General features: G+C 44.2%; 1 protein-coding gene across 5 annotated transcripts in view; it reads right to left on the bottom strand.

Moving 5' to 3' along the window:
- SNX25 (sorting nexin 25) overlaps window positions 1-20,542 on the bottom strand; it is a 97,926-nt gene that overhangs the window by 76,608 nt on the left and 776 nt on the right. For 4 of the 5 annotated variants that reach the window (XM_027962727.2, XM_027962729.2, XM_027962728.2 and 1 more), the window contains exon 1: window positions 14,923-15,534. The exons of the other annotated variant lie outside the window; for it this stretch is intronic. In XM_027962727.2, the coding sequence (XP_027818528.2) occupies window positions 14,923-15,282 (360 nt within the window). In that variant the 5' untranslated portion in view covers window positions 15,283-15,534. Of the gene's footprint in view, window positions 1-14,922; window positions 15,535-20,542 lie in introns of those variants that run through there. 5 annotated transcript variants of the gene reach the window in all.

Below are 20,542 nucleotides of genomic sequence, written 5' to 3'. Positions count from 1 at the left end.
TCCTTTCATAATGTTTCTCGGTTATTAATCTACTAAAAAAATGATTATTAATCCAAAGGCAAAATCTGTATTAACTGATTAACAGAGGTATTTTTTGAGACAGGTTAACATACTAAGGGTTGTTTTTCCATTCAGCTGGACAAATTAGGCTCGTGGGAAGAAAAAAAATGTGCTTCATTTCTAATGTCAAGGACTCAGATCTGAAGCTCCTGAGAAAACACATTCCACTTGATTACAAGAGAAATTTCAGTGTATTTCAAACCAGACACAGATTTAGAAACTGAAATTATAGCGTGCACTTGACAGGACACAGGCAGACAGCAGGATGTCTAAACTGGCAAGCACAGAACAAGAGACTAGGGCTGGGGGAGAAGGAGGAGGAAAAAGCAAACTGGCTTAGGAAAGATCACTGATGCCTGGCAGCAGCTTTTTGCATTCCTACGAAGACGTGCGTAAGAAAGATTCTGCAGCCATTTTCTCACTGACTCACACTGTAATTCCGAGCTCAAGAGGGAAATCAGAGGTTTTCACATTTCCATCAACTCATTCAGTCATCTAACCCGCAATGAGGACTGTGCGTCTGCCACTTAGTTGGGTTCCAGAGACAAAGGTAAATGCATTCTCTGTGCTCAAAGGGGCTTAATCTATCCCTGATGGAACAGAAGCTCATCATCGAATAACTGATGAGCCTGAACACTGTGGGAGGCTCTGCTTAGGAATTCTAGCGTTCTTCCTATTCTAGTCTCTCTTCTACATCTCATTCTCCAGCCCAGGTCACGGAAGAAAACTTACTCAAATATGCAATCAATCCAAAAGATCATTTCATAAGAATTCTGAAGTTCAGACACAGTGAAGTAAATTATAAAAATTATTTTCATAAGAGTTCTCACTGAAACCACTGAACTGAAATGGAGAAGATGCCAGAGTGGTTGCCCTCGCTGCAAAGCTACCATGTAACTCGACAACTCGATGAGTCACACAGAACTGCTTTTTTTCACAGAGATGCTTTAATAAAAGCAATCACTTTTTTTTTCTTCATTACTGTCCCAAATACCCATAATACCACTCTTATTAAATTTGTTGACTGGCTTTTAAATGAAAACTGGTGATAAAATATTCAGGATCTAGCTGGAAAAACATCACATTGGTGATTTGATTCAGAGAGATTTCTAATATTTTCATAGCTCCCTTGAAGCAAAAAGCTGAGCTCCAGGCAGCGGCTTTGATAACATACATGTACTAAATACAGATATGCATGAGATGGATTACTGCCATATAAATACTAGCTGCAAAAAAGAAGAAAAGAAAATACAATTCAATGGAATCTACTCAAAGAGATGGACTTTCACGTCCCTTATAACTGGAGAGTAAAAATTATCTACCCCAGCCTAGATCTAGATCATAGAAATTCTTCCGTTTCTATATAAAATAAACGTATAGAAATTCAAAGAATAAAACCTTCTCCTTATGAGAAACGTGGTGTTAAAGATAAGCTTCAGTGCAGCAGCCACTCCACCTCTGAGCAGAGAGGATGGCTGTTGAGTGTGGGTCCACAGGACAGGACCGCCACAGTCCTCCGTCCATGGGATTTTCCAGACAAGGGTACTGGAGTAGAGCCATCGTTTTACGTCAATTGGGACCAGAGTCACAGAAGACTCACGGAATCGCTTACGACATCAATAAAATTACCCCCGACACATCATCCTCCTCACTATCAGCAATCAATCTGCCTCCCACTTACCAAGAAAGTCGAGGCGACCCAGTTTGAAACATCTCAATTCCATGCCAGCCTCTCGGCCTACGAGCTTCTCTCTCTGCTCCTGTTTCTACCTCCTTCCCGTTAGTCTCGAGCCTGAATCCTCCACCCGTGTCCTGACCCTGTCCACCCGGACACTGCCCTCGCCTGTTACCATCCTGTCTCTGGGATCTTCAGGCTCTTCCTCTCTACTTTGCAAGATTTCTCTTTAACCCAAAACTGCACTCAAGTCTCTCCTCAACTAGAAAACTGCCTAAAGCACACCCAGCACACACACACCTGTGAAGGCCGCCTTCTCTCCTTCTCAGCCAAGCTGCTAGGGGGCACCGTGCACCCCATCTCTGCTTCCTCACCTGCCCCTCACCCCTCACCCAAGAGGATCAATACCATGTCTGCTCCGTGTCCACCCTGCCCTCCCAGACGCCACCCACCTGGTCTCCAGTGTCAAATCTGGGGTCACTTTCCTCCCTCTTTCTGGACCACTAGCCAGGGAGAGCCAGGCCCATCCATGGGGAGGGCAGAGCTAACAGAGACAGAGAGAAGTGGTCCTGAGGGGTTGTGTCCACACGCAGCCTGACCTCCTCCACGACTTTCCTACCTCTGGGTTATGTATCCTTTTTTAAAATTTTTTAAGAGCTTCACTCTAGGGATATTGAGAGAGGTGGATCCAGGTTTTACAGAGATTGGAATTTACACAGTATTGAAGCCTTACTTAGGAATAAAAATACACAATTATGAGTACAATGTTAGAGACAGAGATGGATGCTTATTCCGAATAAGGAAATAAATGTAAGAAACTGAGCAGCCCCTGCAGGTGAACTCAAGCTTCACAACCTCACCTACATCCACCTCCAAGATGTAGGTGTTCTCCTTAGCTCCATGTTTATAGATGAGACGACTGAGACCTTGGTTGAGTAAACCAATGTATCATATCTTAAGATAATAAATCTCATTGTTTAAAAAAAAAGGGGGGTGGGATTTACAGGTATAAGTCATGTTTAGAAAACATATTTAGAAAACACCGGGTTAAAAAAAGTTAAATGGGTTCCTTTACTTGGATTTCTCAGAACGTTAGTATAGCAATACACAGTGAAAAGCTTCAAGAATTTACGTCTTCAAATTGATGTGACCCACCCCCCTCGACAAGCCTCTCATCTTGCCTCTTCTGTTTTTGCAGTGTATAATAACTAAAAGCATCTCCAAAATTAAGGGTTTACAGATCACAGTTTAGAGAACTCTGATTTTTCCCAGAACAGAAGAAAAAGAACGCAAGACTAACTGTTTGATACAGTATAGAGAGGGCAGAGTGGGAACCCGGAGGCTTCACGGTCGTTCCACAAGGTTCTCACACAGAATGGCAGATGGGTCTCACATTATATGCCAACTAGTAAAATCTTAGTAGCCTCCTGGAATCCTATGTTGAAAAGGATTCTGAGACTTCATCCGGACTGGGGGGCGGGGGAGAGAAGCAGCCTTACCTGATCAGCAGTGACTGTCATGAGCACAGAAGGGGCAGTTGTGACGTCATTCTGAGACCTCTAAAGTGACACTAATTCCTAAACAGATCCTAGAACCATCCCAAAGATGCTCAAGTTTTCTAAAACCTGAATCAGGCCAGACTAATCTTTAATAATTAAAATCTTTCTTTAATAATGAAATAATTAAAATAACTGTAGAGGCTCCAAAATAAGAAAGACTTGGGTTTAATTTAGCTCTTCCGCTTGCTCTGGGCACATGCTTTAGCCTCTCTAAACTTCAGTTTGGCCTTCCCAGGGGGCTCAGTGGTAAAGAATCCACCTGCCAAGCAGGAGATCTGGGTTTGTTCCCTGAGTCAGGAAGATCCTCTGGAGAAAGAAATGGCAAGCCACTCCAGTTTTCTTGCCTCAGATAGCTCATGGACAGAGAAGCCTGGCAGGTTACAGTCCATGGGGTCGAAGAAAGTGTTATGACTGAACGACTAAACAGCAGAACGGCAAACCTCAGTTTTCCCACGTGTAAAATGAGAGTAACTGGTCCTACCTCACATGGAAGACAAACATTTAACTGGGTAATGCATACACATACATACATACAGTAAGTGTAATAAACATTCAGATTAGCTACAGCAATTACTAAGGCATTCACTTTATAACGCTCACATTATGACTCCTGTGGTGCATGTGTCTGTCCACTATACTCAGAGCCATTGGTTACAGTAAAATGACTCAAACGTCAGCCATAGAAGCCATTTTCCAGAACCCATTATCAATGTCAATTTATAGGCTATAATAAGCAAATGGCAAAGCGCTACTCAAAGTAAGTGTTACCTGCCTTGAAGGAGACACAAGAGTATATAAATCTAACTACTGAGTGGTTATTCTTTGCAAAAGACAGATATCTTACATATTTTTTCCTACCTCTCCATAGAGAAGGCCAAGACACAAAGACCAAACCAACAGCAGCGAGCCTCCCTAACACCTGGACTGGGTCCCCCACCCCCTTGGGGCATAGAGTTTTCGGTGTGAGAACTGTGACAGCCCTGAGCAAACAGGGACAGCTGCTGAAGTCCCAACAGCTACGTCTGAGTCTGGCTGTGCTGCTCAAAAGTGAGACAGAATGAATTCTTGAAATACTATTTCCACTTAAAAAATATCAGGGCTCTTTGTGGAGAAATGGTTAGTTCCAGGTGTGAGCAGAAAACACTCAAAATGAACCTGATCTATCTTGCTAGACCAGACAGCAAGAAAACTCTCAGACTTAGTGGGGTCATATCAAAAGGACCAAGGAATCACCCTGAAAAGACTTCCACTCGCCAGAGATGAGACTGCCTTCAAAAAAGAAACTATGTAATAATAATTACAACTAATTGGAACCCATAAAATATATTCGAATTCATGAGTTCACAATATTTTTTTAAACACATAACTAACTGGCCACCTTCAGAGGATGAGGGGGAACCAATCATTATCTTGGAAAACTGATAATGGGAAAGAATCTAGTATTTATCCTGCTTTTTTATATGAACTGTACCACTGTGCAACCAAAGAGCAGATGATTGGAAAATGTCTCTTTCCAAAAAAAGTCAAACCAATAAATGAGAGAAATGACAGAATTAAAACACCCCTATTTGTCACCCCTAACAAATTAACAGATCCAAGTAACTGAGCATCAACAGCTACTAATAAACCAAAAAAAGATAATCAGATATTATGCACCTCCTGATGAAAGTTCACACACCACCTACAGTCCTGCCAAAGGGGTCAAACACAAGTCTGATCTGGACAACAGGCAGGACATACAAAGGAAGAAACAACAAACTGAGCTGTATCATTCATACATTGTTGTTTTAGTTGCTAAGTCACGTCCGACTCTTTTGCGACTCCAGGGCCTGTAGCCCACCAGGCTCCTCTGTCCATGGAATTCTCTGGGCAAGAATACTGGAGTGGGTAGACATTCCCTTCTCCAGGGATCTTCTTGACCCAGGGATCAAAGCTGTGTCTCCTGCTTGACAGGTAGATTCTTTACCACTGAGCCACGTGGGAAGCATTCATATGGAACCAGCAAAATCCAGATTACAAGATGCTAAAAAAAAAAAAAAAATGCTCCAGGTTCTTCAATAGATAACCCACAGGGAAAAGAAAGGATACAGGGAAGACAATTTTTTTTCAAACGGGCAAGACTAAACTATAACATCCACAGATGCCCATTTGACTGATAAAACTGTAACAACACACAAAGAAGTGATTATTATGGAATCAAGAAGGCATTACTTAGGTGGAAGGGAAGAGGCTGCCATTGGGGTGGACATATAAGGGAGCTTCAGGAAGTTACAAGAGTATTGTCTTTATAATCACTCACCTAACTATACATTTATTTTGTATAATTTTTTTGAAGCTGGATCTTATTTTAAAAGGTTTTTTAAAAAAGGTAAAAGTGGGTAATTCCCTGGCAGTCCAGTGGTTAGGGCTGGGCATTTTTGCTGCCAGGTCCTGGGTTCAATCTTGAGTTGCGGAACTAAGATCCCATAAGCTGCATGATGCGGCCAAGAAATACATTAAAAGGTAAAAGTGTAAAATCCACCTTTTAACACCTTCTAATTCAAAGCACTTTCACAAACACCAGCATTTGTATCTTCAAATACCACCACGTTGTTCCAAACAAACTCTGAAAGTATTTACTACTTCCATGTTTCAGACTGGCAGACTGAGGCTTAGAAATCTTAAGTAAGCTGCCCATTGTCCCACCATTATCAAGGCAGAGTCAGATTGAAATTCAAATGTCTGGCTCACTCCAGGACCATTCTCTGAATGCCTGTGCTCTGCTGATTCCTAGCTATTCATTCACTCAAGAAATGTTTACTGCCCACCTGCTTAATTATGCTAGATGTTAAAGAGACAGAGAGGAGTGTCTGCCTTCACGGAGTTCAGGGGTTAGTGAGAAAGACACAAGGAACTGTGCAAGTATCTACAACTGAGCCGAGTACAGTGAAGGAAAGGTGCATGGTGCTATGAAAATACATGCAGTTGGAAGACAGGGAGAGCCGCTCTGCAGAAGTGACGGCTGAAGTTAATTAGGCAAGCGGGCATCGGAGGCTAGAGACAGCAAGCAATACTCAGAGTCGACGTCGACAGAGCGGGCTTAGCACTCTGATGGCTGAGGATGGAGCATGAGGAGTAAAGGTAACTATGACAGGAGACCAGGCTGGAGAGCTATGAGGACCAGGAAGCTGCTGAGGGCTTTTAATTAAACATGGTGAGGAAGAGGGATGGGACTCGGCTTGCATCTTTAAGAGAATGAATTGGAGGAGAGACAGGGAGGCAGACAGAGATGAACTGAGGGGCTACTGCAGTCACCTGGGAAGCACACGATGATAGCTGGGACCAAGCAGGAGAGATGGGAAGAAGCAGGTGGACCGAAGATACTCCAGAGGTTAAGGAGACAGGTCTGGGGGATGGGACTGCATGTGGGAAGGAAGGAGGAGATGTCAGGAAGGCCTCGGGCCTCCGGACGGAGGACTTGCAGAAGGTACCAAACGCTGACAGGAGCAGTGGGAGAGGGGCGGGGACCGATCACAGGACACACGGAAACCTGGACTTGATGATTCCGGGCCCCACTGAGAGCACCAAGTGGAAAGATCAGGGTAAGCAGTTGAATGAGTGAGTCTGAGCCTGAGCAGATGGTTATTTGGGGGGGAGGGGAGGCGCCCAGGGTAAGACTGCCTAAGAGCCAGATACTTCCACAAATGGGACCTCAAGAATGATCAAAATTCAAATGTAGGAAACAATGCAACTTCCTGTGCTTATCTAGGGGTTGAAAACAGAAAGGTTCAGTGAGGTGGGGGAAAAAGAAAATCAGAAGGACAATACAAGATTAACAGCTGCACCTCAGGAAAAACCCACTGCAATTTCTGGAATGTTTAGGATGTTAATTTCACGTCAAACGAGTTGGCACAATCTGCACAACCATATCTGCATATGAGGAGAGGCCTTTAGAATAGTGGCTCAAGGTTGGAGACTCGAGAAAGCTCTTGACCCCAGGGGCTGCTCTGAGTCCGGGATATGCCCAGCAGCTCAGTCATCTCTTTTGCAGGGATAGAGAGGAGGTAGACAGAGGTGATGAAGTATCTTCACAGGAGATGCAAACAGAGACGTAAGCTCCTCTCAGCTTCCATTACAAGGTAAAAACTAAGTTTAATTATACTCAGTGTGAGAAACAAGGCTATACTGTCAACTTCCTTAAAGCACATAACGTGGCTTCGGCTCAGCGGGGAAAAAAAAAAAGGACCAAGCCCTCCTGGATCTCCAGTTTGAGGGAACTGAGAGAGCAGGAGCCAAAGAAAAAACATGCTTTTTCACAGACTGGCTTGGTGACACAGAGGAGCTTCTCTCAAATGTTCTGCAGTCACCAGGTACAGAAGAACATAAGTGAACGCACCCATGTGTGCAAAATCCTGCCTGTGGGCTGGCAGAAATAAGAAGACTGCAGGATGAAGCTCAGCGTGAGCAGACAGGAGCAAACTCTGTACACTCTGAGTTACTACTATTAACGTAAACTCACCCATACCTACAAGGTGGGTGCAAACTACAGCAAGGCAGGTTATTTTAGAAATGAGTACTTGTTAAAAATGCACCCAAATTTCCAAGAGGTGTAGTCTACACTAAAACAGAAAGCTTACTATTAAATAGATCCTAGTGACCTAAACAAGTTGCACTGTCTTATTCTAAAAGTGCACAATTCTTTCTGGCTTCCCCCTTGGCCTTGGAGCCATTTTACTTGGAGTTACCATATTCATTTTTCTCTACGTCCAGCTCACAGGTGTTCATACATGGAAGCCCCGGGCTGGCTGACAAATGGACTGGGACTGGCCAGTGCCTAGCATCACTAATAAGCACGGGCCAGCCGTGGGGACAGAGCCCACACACGTCACCTCCTAACTGCATTCTCGCAAAGCATTATTCAAGCTGAGGAGCCCACCAGAATGCAACCCAAAACACACTGGGCTTTCTGGAAAGTTCCACTGTGTTTGGAGAAACTAAATAAGCACACACGCTAGGACTAAAGGAGGGTGTAAGAATGACTAACTGAACCCAACCCCCAAGGTGCCCAGCAGAGTCCCCAGGAAGGGCTGTCTATCCACCTCTGTCATCGGTCACTTCCATGCAAACAAGCAGCCCTCATTTAGAAAGTCACCCAGCAGTGAAGTTGGTAAAAAATACAAGTTCCAAGTCTGCAAGTTTTTCTTTCAAAAGCAAAGCTGCAATTAGATTAAAAAAAAAAAAAAAAAAAGGCAAGTTTGTATGTCATGATTTTAATACTAACAGGCTTCCACAGACATTTCCTTTTCTAAAACCTAAGCACCAAACTTGCTGAGTCACTTTTTTTTAGTACAATTGTGTGCACTATTCTGACTGTATGAGGGCTCAAACATTCTAAGAAAGTAGGGCCATTCCTACCCTCAAAATGATAAGGTTGGGAAATGAAACCTAAGATATCTTTAAGAAGGCAACATTTAATTATGAAAGCTGACATCGTAGCATGTGTCCAAAACAAAACTGGCTTAAGATTCAAGGGAATTAGAAATAAATCTCTTGGGAATGATCAGAATTTAGGCTCCAAGTAGCACTGATCAAGCTTGGAGACTTTGGTCTTCACATTTGTGAAGAAATAGTAGCACCCTTAAGTTTGGGGCTGAGTTTATTATATAAAGAGAATGTTAAGATGCTCTTGAGAAGATTCTTGAACCCATCTGTAATAACTACTGATAATTATCATGAAAGAAACCTCTCACAGGAAAGTCACTGGAAATTTCACCCATCATGACATTAACATGAAAGAAACATGAAAGTCATTCTTGGCTGTGATCTCCCTTCACACAGCTTCCGGTCTCCCTTCACACAGCTTCATTAACTCTCACTTTGAATCACTGCAACTGATTAGTGCTTCTCCTCCAGTATCCCCTAATCACATTTCCATTTAGCATGTCCATAACCCAGCTTCAATGCCACACTCCAGAGTTCAAAAGGTATGAGGAGCTGCCTCAACAGCAGGCAACAACCCAGCCCTACTCTCTCACAGCTTCAGACTTCCACAACCCCGCCCAAGCCACCTCTACAATCCCGCCTTCTAAGATTCATCTGATTACACTCACCGGCAACTCAAACCTGGAACAGTACATGTAGTCTGTCTCTAAAACAATTTCCTAGGGGTGCTTCCCAGGTGGCTCAGTGGTAAACAATCTGCCTGCCAAGCAGGAGTCACAGGTTCAATCCCTGGGTTGGGAAGATCCCCTGGAGAAGGACTGGAAACCCACTCTAGTTTTCTTGCCTGGGAAATCCCATGGACAGAGGAGCCTGGCAGGCTACAGTCCATGGGGTTGCAAAGAGACAAGACTTAGGGACTAAACAACAACAAGGGATCATATTCAAAATCTTGTAATAATTTAGGATACAATATGAAAAAATACAATTTTCTGGGTTTATTTTGAAGTGAAGTAAAAGTCGCTTAGTTGTGTCCAGCTCTTTGCGACCCCATCCCATACAGTCCATAGAGTTCTCCAAGCCAGAATACTGGAGTGAGTAGGCTCTCCCTTCTCCAGGGGATCTTCCCAACCCAGGGATTGAACCCAGGTCTCCCACACTGCAGGCAGATTCTTTTCCAGCTGAGCCACCAGGGAAATCCTTTTGGTTTTGTACAAATTGTGAAAATATATATACGCTTCCTTCAGACAGCTTTGCTAAATTCAAAAATACATGTTCATCATTTCTTAGCATATATTTGCTGGTTTTGATGACCATTTTTTTAATGTTCCAGGTTTAATCATGAATTGTAGCTTCCTACTTTGAAGTTATCACTCTTCACATGTAACTTCTGATGTCTACTAACCCTAAGAAATAGTTCCTTCATAATAAAGATACAGAAAATAATTTTCTTTTATGTGTAATCACTGTTTATCTTGTTTTTGAGTATGTATTTGTATTTGCTTGTATATACATAATACATATCTAGAACAATCAACTGTTAATAATGGTTGCCTATAGGGGAGATTTTTTTTCAATGCATATACTTTTATATGTTTTTCTTTTTTCTATTAAAGCCATGTGAATCCATAACCTGCAAAAAAAGTTAAATTCAAAAATTATGAATAGATGAATTTACGGTAAACAATTCTTACACTACAGTTAGATTTAAGGGGGTTTCAAAAGCCATCTTGCTCAAAAACATTTTTCCCAGTAGCCACCCTGACTTAAATCCCCCGGTCAAAAGTCAACCTAATAATCTGAAGACAGTAAGTGTATTACCCCACTATCCACTATCAAATTATTGAGGATTAGTTTATCACATTAGCATAATAAAGGAGCGTCACAAAGAGGCTGTGTATAGTCTCCCTACATCTTGGTTCTTTTCCTTTTTCCCTTGAGTAACTAAATCGAGTTTGTTTTACTCAAAAGAATTTTTGTATCAGTAAAAGAACTCATTTAGGGATTCTAGAAGTCCCACCCAAGCCAAGTGGCGCCTTGGATTGCTGTGTGAATGTTTTTACTGTCTCTATAAACATCTGCCCTCCCCTCCAGTTCTCCCTATCAATCTAATCTACTCAGCCTGAGAAGGCAGAGACACAGGGCATCTTGTTCATCTCTGGATCCTCCCCAACACTGAAAACACTGCCATCCACTTAATGCAAAGCAACTATCGAAGTTCTCAGTGACACCTACCTTGAGATATTCTTGCCTGGGAAATCCCATGAACAGAGGAACCTGGAGGGCTAGCCCACCGGGTCCCAAAGAGTCAGACAAGACTGAGCGACTACACACCGCGAGACTACAATCCCTTCTCTAGGGAACTGTGGCTGAAATTTCAAATTTAAAAATGTCAGTCCGATACTCAAGACTGTTCTCATCTCAAACAATAATCCATTCATTAGGGACAAAAATCCATCCATAGAGAACCTACTATGTGCCTGGCACTGACATTTAGCAACTGACTAGGCCAAGATGATCTCCCAAGATCAGAAAAGCAATATGCAGCAGATATACAGTAAATGCTTATGAGCTTTGATGAACTTCTTGAACTTTTCTGTCTAAACTTGGAAAAGTCTTTCACTAATACTTTCTTCACATAGCAGTGGACTTTAGTTTCCCATTATGCTACTAAGCACCTTTGTGGACCTTCTTGTATCAGGCCCCCAGTCTTCATTTGTCCAGTGCTTATTTTTAACTTAATGGTATAAATCAAGCGTAAATCAAGAAACATCTAATAAATTACCATGTAAAAGAGAAAAATCCATAAACTATGTGAATAACTGACATCTTAAAAAGTTATTCCCTATTTTTATCACCAAAATGTAAGAAATTATTTTTCTTTTTTCCATTATATGAAGATACACTTTGTACCACTGGTCTAGTAACGAAAGTAAGGTTTCTGAAGTATTGATTCATTATTCCCATGTTTTTCTTGCTGTTGCTTTGGGTAGATCATGTGCTAGGGTCAGGTAACCGCAGCTAGTGAATCTGAGGCGTTTGGTCCACGTGAGTTGACAGGTCTGGCACAACACCAAACTACAACCTTGGACTAAGAAGCACCACTCTACGGCAGCCTACTCAGCAAAGCAGGGCTAACAACTGTTGCCCCAGAAGCAGGCCAACCCCAGAGCATCACAGCTCCAGCCAGCTGGCCTGCAACAAAGTTCAAGTTTTTCTAAAGTGGGGCCCAGAAAGCAAATGTCAAGACTTAACCGTCAACCTTCCTGACCTTACACAAAGCTTTTCTTTTTTTTTTTTTTTGCCACCTGAATATACCACTGGATGTTCTTTCCACCCGAATTGAAAAATCAGTTTTACTACTTTAATCAGTAATGATTACCAGCCAAGCAAAATAAAATTCCTTACACATAAGTGATGCTCAATAAACACCAGGTTAACTGAAGGGGAAAAGCCCTCAGTTAGTGACCACAAACTGACCAAATTTTTTTCATTATCATCAGCGAACACTTTTTGGAGGTCCTGCAAGGTACAAGGGATAACAAAAGATATCAGTCAAGGATCTCAACCACAAAGAGTTATGACAGCCAACAGCTACCTTATAAAGCGTGCAGGAGCATTTGAACACGTCTAGACGTGAAAATGCCTTCTCTCTTCTAGTTTAGTCTTCTTTGGTTGCCTACTTTTAATAGTATATGCATTTTTTTCCCTCTAGAGAAGTCAAGAAGGGGAAAAAAAAGGATGGACAGATAGGATAGATCCTAGTGTCTGACACGCTCAGCAGATACTAGAAGAACCTGAAATATACAAGAACAAATGAGGATTCTTTTCTTAATGCTGAATCATAATTTCTGTAGTAAAGTAGTCACTGTATCTTAAGAGACACCATTTGGTTCACTACAAAACAGCCTCCCCCTCCACATATGTTAGATGACCTGTGTGGTCCAGCTCCTACCCCCACAGAACTGACAGATATTTTACACTACCCCACATGCTTATGCTTCCATTCATAAGGAGCATTTTTTAAAAAACTTAAGCATAAGTTATTGGAAATACAGCACAACGGAAGGCTTGAGTAAACTGCACTGGTACTGTAAATATATATAAATAATTTTAGACACGGGCTTGATCCCTGGGTTGGGAAGATCCCCTGCAGGAGGGCATGGCAACCCACTCCAGTATTCTTGCCTGGGAAATCCTATGGACAGAGAAGCCTGGCAGGCTACAGTTCATGGGGTTGCACAGAGGTGAACACAACTGAGTAGGCACAGACATATGAATAGCATATGTGCATACACTTTAATTCTAGGTAACAGAAAGTAAACCTCCTAATGTACTTATTTTCCTACTTAATGCTGTAGGAATCTGAATTCAAAAAGAATGACCAATCATCGCCTGTCCTTAATGTACACGTATACCTCTTCCGCTGCCTGAAATTTTCAGGTAGTATACACGAGAATCACATAAGCTACTTCCTTTTCTGTCACCTCTAATGTAGTATTTTCTCTGCTTCCTCTACTAAAGCATCTTTCTGGATGATAACCTAAGTTTTATCAGAGGTACAAGTGAGCTGGGAGCTTTGGGGGAATGTATTTTCCAGGAAAAAGGGAGGTAAACCACCCGTGAGGTTTCCAGGACAGAGGAGTGACGATACTAAGGCTTAGACCCTGACCCCACCATCTAAACTTCCTGCCCCCACACACCAGGCACTCTTAATCACTTAACTCTTAACTAGTTTTGCTTTCATAAGCATTTAAGCATTTATCACTATCCAAAACTAACGCATTCTTTGTTTAATGCCTGATTCCCTCATAAGTATATAATCTCCAGAAAGGAGGGCTTTTGTTTGTCTTGTTGATTCAACCCCAGCTTCCAAAATAATACCCGGTTTCTGAAAGACTCAATAAATACGATTAAATACACTTGAAATAGATTACAACATCTTAAAATACTCTAAAGAATTATAACGTCATTCACACAACAGTAAAATTCTGGGGTCTTTTATCATTGTAGGGGAAAAGCAAGAGGAAAAATACACCTCCTCACCAACTCTTGCTAAATCAGGTATAATAGCTGGGTGAAGGTTTTTAAGAGAAATAAACACAGCTAGTTTGGGGCTATTTATGAAAACTGAAGTTCCTTTTCCTCAACATACTGGACAGCTGCTTAACTTAGTGGGGATAGGCGCCCCTTTACCTACACCTCTTTACCCATTATTTCAGCTCTGCTTTCTGAACTAACACACTGAGGAAAGGGTCCTTTTGGCGAAGAGGGTGAGATTTAAAAAAAGAAGCAGCAGCAGCAGGTCGTATTATAAACAAACACAAAACCCAGGGAGTAATAATGCTTCTAACAAAATACTCTTACGAAGTTGAGCCACAGCCACTTCTCTTACTACAGAGTGAGCAATTTCAGGTTAATGACAGTAGAATTCAGTCAAGCGGTAAGTCAAGCTACGACAGAACCGAGTTTCTTTTCAAGGGTTGTGAAAATGAAGCTGCTGGGAGGTAGAGAAAAAAGCAGCGGTTTGGCACTAAGGAAGTGGAGAGCTCATTTAAAACACTGTCTTTCCCTGAATTCCTTAACCGCGGTCCTCCACTAGATCGCCACACCCCACTGATGATAACGTTCCTTTCGATGCAAACAAACTACAGTGATTTCGGGCATCCGTTACCTAAACCACTGAAACTGCGATACTTATCCACACGGCGGAGGACAGGACAGCGTAATTTGAAAAAAAAAAAAAAAAAAGCGTACCCGGGCTTTCAGCATGAGGTATACCGGGCAGGGGACCTAAGCCAAGTCAGCCCCTCTGCGCCAAGTTTCCCGGTCTGTACAAGGGCATAAAAGTTACCTCCCACGGGGAACGGTTACCAGAACCCAGCGTGATGACCGGCCCCAGGCGCAGCGCCTGCGTACAGCGGCCGCCCCGCTCCCCAGCGGCAGGGCCACAGCCAAGATCTGGAAGGATTATTCAGCTCCCGAGCCTGGGACTGAGGATGGAGTCGAGCAACTAAGTACATCACCTGCTAGCGTGCATCTCGGCCCGCCCCACGTGGGGGCCGAGAGGACGCGAGCATCTATCTCCCCGCCCGGCCGGCCCGGCCCAGCCCAGCCCCCGCTTCCCCGAGAGGAACGGCCCGCCGCGACCCCCGGCCCTCCCAGAGCGGGCGGGCCGGGCGAGGCCGCGGGTGGACGCCCAGTACTCACCTCCGGCCGGCGGCGTGCGGCCAGCCGTCTCCAGGCGGCGGCGAAGTCGGGCGGCGGGGCTCGCGGGCTCCTGCAGACCAGGGAGAACACGGTCCCCAGCAGGAAGGCGGCCGCGGCGCAACTCAGGTACAGGCTGAGCCTGAGCAGGACCGTGCCCGGCCCCGCGCCTCCCGCCGCCGCCGGCCACCAGCCGGCCAGCAGGCAGGAGGCGCACACGGCGGCGAGGGCGGCCGCCGCCACCCACCAACTCCCGCCGCCGGGTGCCCCTGGGGCCGCCGCGTCCCCCCGGGGCTCCGGCCGCCGCTCGCCCGGGGCGCCCGCGAGGCCGGCGCCGCCGCTGTCGGAGGGATCGGGGTGCATGCTGCTTGCTGGGCCGCTAAGGACAGGCACATCTCCCGCCCCGCTGTCCCCCGGCGCTGCCCCGGACGGTGGCCTCCGCGCGGCGCCTCCTTCCCTCCCCGCTCCCGCCGCGCCGGAGGCAGGAGTCCGCGCTCATGCCCTCGTCGGCGGCCCCCGCCCGACGGAACGGCTCTCACAGACGCCGCCGGCCGGCGCCGGGCCCGCAGCTGCCCGGCCGGGCGCGCCCCAGGTAGCCGGACCGGGATGGGACTCGCGCTGGCGGAGCCCCGGGGGCGGAGCGGGGGCGGGGGCGACCCGGAAAGCGTGTCGGGAGGGGGCGGGGTGGGGGCGGGGAGCCACCGCGACCCGCTGAGTGACAGCCGGGGGCGCCCCGCCCAGCCCGGCCCCCGCCCCGCCCACCCACCGACCGGCCCCGCCCTCCGCCGCGGCCCCCCAAGCCCGGCTCCGCCCCGGCCCCGCCCACCGGCCGCGGGCGCCCCCCCTCCCGGGTAGGGGGCGCCGCCAATCACGTGAAAACGGCTCTTTCCTGCGCTCCTGTCCCCGCCCCCCCCCCCCCCCAGGATACCGTCTGTTAATGGAAAATTCTGCTGCAGGTGTCAGAAGCGTTTGCAGCTCTCCAGCTCAGGTGATCCCTTAATCCTCGGCCCGCTCATCTCTTGACAAGTAACCTCCCCGTGGGTGGGGGTTTAACAGCCTTTCCTTCAAAATTTCTGCCTCTTTTGCACCTGCTGTTTGAATAGGCAACCCTTCTTGATCCTCACTTTTAGCCTAGTTCCCCTGACAACCTTCTCTTTTTCCCACCCAGCCGCCTCCGGGACGGGACCAAGACAAACGGGGAGCAGTAAATGCTGCCTGCAAAATTCCTAGGTACAGAGAGGTCCCCCTCAAAAGTCTGCCTGGCGCCAGGGGGCGTGCACAGCTGCCATCCTCACTGTGGCTCCAACTCCCTGTATTTTTGTCGCCAACGATTCAGTACAAATGCCAGTGCCCACACGCAAGTGAAAGTGCTCCAAGTAATTTTGAGAATACATATTTTCTTCTCGTACCACGGCCCCCGCGTTAATATACAGATAATGCTTACTGAGAAGATGCCAACATGCTAAACACTAGAAATTACTAAGATCAACAAAACAGATATATCTTTAATGAATAAAGGAATTCTAAGGGAGATGAAGGAACTGGAAAGAGATTAATGCTTACTTAAAAGGGGGTGATAGAATAGAGAGGGCAAATCAAGAATAGAAAGGGGAAGAAAGGGAAGGGGGTAAATAGATGAGGATGTGGGAGACAGACATCAAAAAGCAAAACAGTTTAAAAGCACTAGCACTTTCCAATAAATTGAGTTACAGCCTGCTTCCTAGGAAACAGAGTTAAGTAAGCATTAAAATATATTTTCAAATACTGTGACTATACTGTGCTTTTCTGTAAGGAATCTCTATAGTTTCAACTGAGAAAAAATACAACATTCATACAAAGTAAACTAGTGGATATTTTATTATTTTAACTATTAAAATTTGGCTGGGCCCGATCTTCATTGCTGCACGTGGGATCTCCAGCTATGGCATTTGGGATCCAGCTTGCAACCAGGTGATCAAACCTGGGTCCCCTGAATTGAGAACGCAGTCTTGGTCACTGGACCACCAGGGAACTCCCTGTTTATTCTTTTAAAACAAAGTATTATCCAAGAGGTTATCATTCAAACAAAAAAATACTAGTGTCCATAGACATACAAAGGGCACCCATGTATTCATGTTTTTGTAATAAATTTCCCTGGAATGGCATGGATTACAAGTGGGAGATGAAGTAGGAGGCCAAAAAAAAAAAAATCATCCCTAATATTAAGCTCTAATAAAACAGTACAGAAATGAATTATTTTATGTATCTACATAAAAACAAATATGTTCACATTTGTCATTTTTAAAAAGCTGATTGTTTTAAATATTAGTATTCATGGACCACTTTATTCTTATTCCTTGTAAGTCAAGGACAAGGAGGTAATGAGTGCCTTAGGCCAGATGTGACTTTGCCATGCCTAGGTGATGACAGGGGATGACTTCAAAAGTAGTTACTACCTTCCTGTCTTCCTTGTCTTCTCTTTTTTATTTTTAAATTAAGCAGTGTAACTGATCTTGAAGGAGCCCTTTTGCCCCTAAAATAGTTAATGTTCATCCCACTGGGGGTCCTCAAAGTGTACCCTACAATTCCAAATTATTTCAAATAAAGCATGGTAATCTGATATTACCGACAATAAGATACATTTGTGTGTGTGTGATCCTTTACATGCAAGGGACAGCATGCTGAGCGCTTTACATACTTTATATATATTTTAAATTTTACAAAATATGGGTTTACTGCAGTTGACAATAATAGTAACTAACTGAGCACTAACTGTGTCAGATACTGTTCTAAGCACCAGATATACTTCATTTAATCTTCACAATCACCCGTGAATGTAATCTCCACCTATCCATGAGGAAACTGAGGCACAGAAGGCAAAATAACTTGCTCAACTGTTACAGAGTTATCAGACTTTCGTTTTATCACCCACCTGCTCTGGCTCTAAGGCTTGTGCATTTAAGCACTAACTCATGGTACTTTCTAAAAACTCTGTCTCGTTTAGTCATCCCATATGACAGACGAGAAAAAAACAGGGTTTAAATCCATGAGCTTATTAGTCCCTGTATTCCATGCTTTTGTAAGTGTTTAGTTTTGTTGCTTTTTGAGTATGGCTGGTATCATAGCCAGCCACCCGACAAGTGCAAAATGATTTATAGTAATCCCCAAAGTTGGTAAAATCGTATAATCACTAAAGAGGAAACTGTCTAACATTTATTGAGAGCCCTGGTCTATAACTCATGATCTTTCCAGCACACTATATATATTGTTCCCAAGAATGAGATCTGGAGAAATGTACACTTGTGGTCAGGAAACTGCCTTAAAGCAAATGTCATATTGCTGCGAAGTCAGCACAGACAATTCAAACATTTATTTAAAAGTAGTAGTTTGGTTTCTACCCTGTGCAAGGTTTGAGGAACACTGGGAGGTGACAAGGGAGTGCCTGAGATCAAGAGGTATTGAGGGAGATGTCAGGTATTAAATTAGAATCCAGGAAGTCAGTTCCTTCCTGGAAGTCAGTGCTGAGTCCTCCCAGGTCTAACTTAAGACCAAATTAAGTAGAGATGCCTTATTTATTATATTCCTTATGGCCAGCACATTCTGACAGCTTTGTAATTAAACACTCCATGGGCTATCTTCATTATTCTTTTTGGTAAGCTGGGAATGGTGTCTGTCTGAATTCATTGGGATACTATAGGGATAAATTAAGTGAAAATTTGACATTTAAAGTACTAGAGTGTAAATAGGTATACAACACCCAATCTCTGTCGATAATATGTAATGAATCTTCCTCTTCACTATTTAGTATTGCGCTAGCTGCTCAGTCATGTCCAACTCTGCAAACCCATGAACTGTAGCCCACCAGGCTCCTCTGTCCATGGAATTCTCCAGGCAAGAATACTGGAGTGGGTTGCCATTTCCTTCTCCAGAGGATCTTTCCAACCCAGGGATTGAACCCCGCTCTCCTGCATTGTAGGCAGATGCTTTACTGTCTGAGGTACTAGGGAAGCCCATTTGTATACTTCTTAAAGCCCCTGGATCTCCTTAAAGGTAGCCGTAGGATTAGAGAGAAAAACACTGTATTTGCCTTTGCCCACCTTGGGTAAAATTTTGTATAGGCATTAATAGGAATCAAAATACCTAGATATCATTATCGTTTCTTCTGCTGATTTACCACAAGAACATAACAGGTCTGTTAACCTAACTCTCTCTCTTGTAAACTTTCAAGCAGAGTGTAGTTTACAGAAAATATGGTTGTAAGTGGGGCCAAACTTCAAAAGGAGAAGTGAAAAAATTATAAAACACTTTAAAAACAAATAGACTGCTAAAGCTTAAAGGAAACATACTATAGCATTTGGAAGAGGAAAAGTAATCTGCGAACAAAATTTTAGGACATTGATATACAAATTACGCTTAGTGGGCCTCTTCAAGTAAAAATATTCATTTTGGGAAACTTTCAGGCAGAAGTGTCTTGTATTAAACTTCAAAGAGAAAGAGAATTACAAAGCAAAGTAGTATACACTGAATTAGCTGGTATCAAGACAAAGAATTGACAAGGGTAGATCCTCAAAAGAGGATAATTTCAACTTATCCAAGTTTCGACCTGAAATTTAGGGAAACAGAGTATGTCAGTTATCTACTGTCATATAACAAACTACCACCAAATAACCATCACTGGATATGCTTATGATTTTGCAGGTCAGTCAATGGTCTGGGGTCAGTTGGCTCAGTTCTCCTCTTCTTGTCTGAGTCACTAACGATGCTGTGATCTCCTGGTGCACAAGCTAGGACTACTCTGGCTATGGAGCCTCCATTAACAGGGCTTGTCTCTGTTCCCTGAGTTCTCATCCTTCCAGAGATTGCTTGGGTCTCTTCACATGACCAAGCCAGAGATGTGATATACAAGTTCTTTTTAAGCTTTTGCTTGTGTTACATTTGTTAACATCCCATTGGCCAAAGCAAATCATATTGGCCCAGCCAGGAATTAAATGAGAGGGGGCCTACATACACGTGTGCTCAGCTTTGTCTGTCTTTGGAACCAATGAATTACATCTCTCCATGTTTAAATCCATGTGAAGGTCCCCTCCCAGGTGGTGCAGCAGTAAAGAATCTGCTTCCAATGCAGGAGACTCAGGTGCAGTCCCTGGGTGGGGAAGACTCCCTGGAGGAGGGCATTGCAACCCACTCCAGTATTCCTGTCTGGAGAATCCCACGGTCAGGGGAGGTTCACGGGCTACAGTCCACAGGGTTGCAAAGAATCCAGGAGGACTGAAGTGACTGGGCATGCACAATATGGCTTACCAGGTGTTCCTTTCTCTACACTTTCATGAAAAAAATATTGGGTACCTATTGTATTAATTTCCTGTTGCTGCTATAACAAATTACTACAAACTTAGTGGTTTAAAACATGACTTTATCTTACCGTTCTGCAGGTCAAAAGTAAAATTAAGGTGTGACCCGGGCTGCTTTTCTTCTGGAAGCTTCAAGGGGAGAATCCTTTTTCTTCCCTTTGTCAGTTTCCAGTGCATGACAAGTTGCCTCAGTGGTGTGGGACTCTTGGCAACCCTATGGACTGTAGCCCACCAGGCTCCTCTGTCCATGGGGAATCTCCAGCTTCTATCAGATATACAGCAGGGTATTAACT

The sequence above is a fragment of the Ovis aries genome, chromosome 26 (genome assembly GCF_016772045.2).
Source record: "Ovis aries strain OAR_USU_Benz2616 breed Rambouillet chromosome 26, ARS-UI_Ramb_v3.0, whole genome shotgun sequence".
Classification (NCBI taxonomy): domain Eukaryota; kingdom Metazoa; phylum Chordata; class Mammalia; order Artiodactyla; family Bovidae; genus Ovis; species Ovis aries.
Note: the sequence above shows the minus strand (reverse complement) of the source record. Positions and strands in the feature narration are given on the sequence as shown.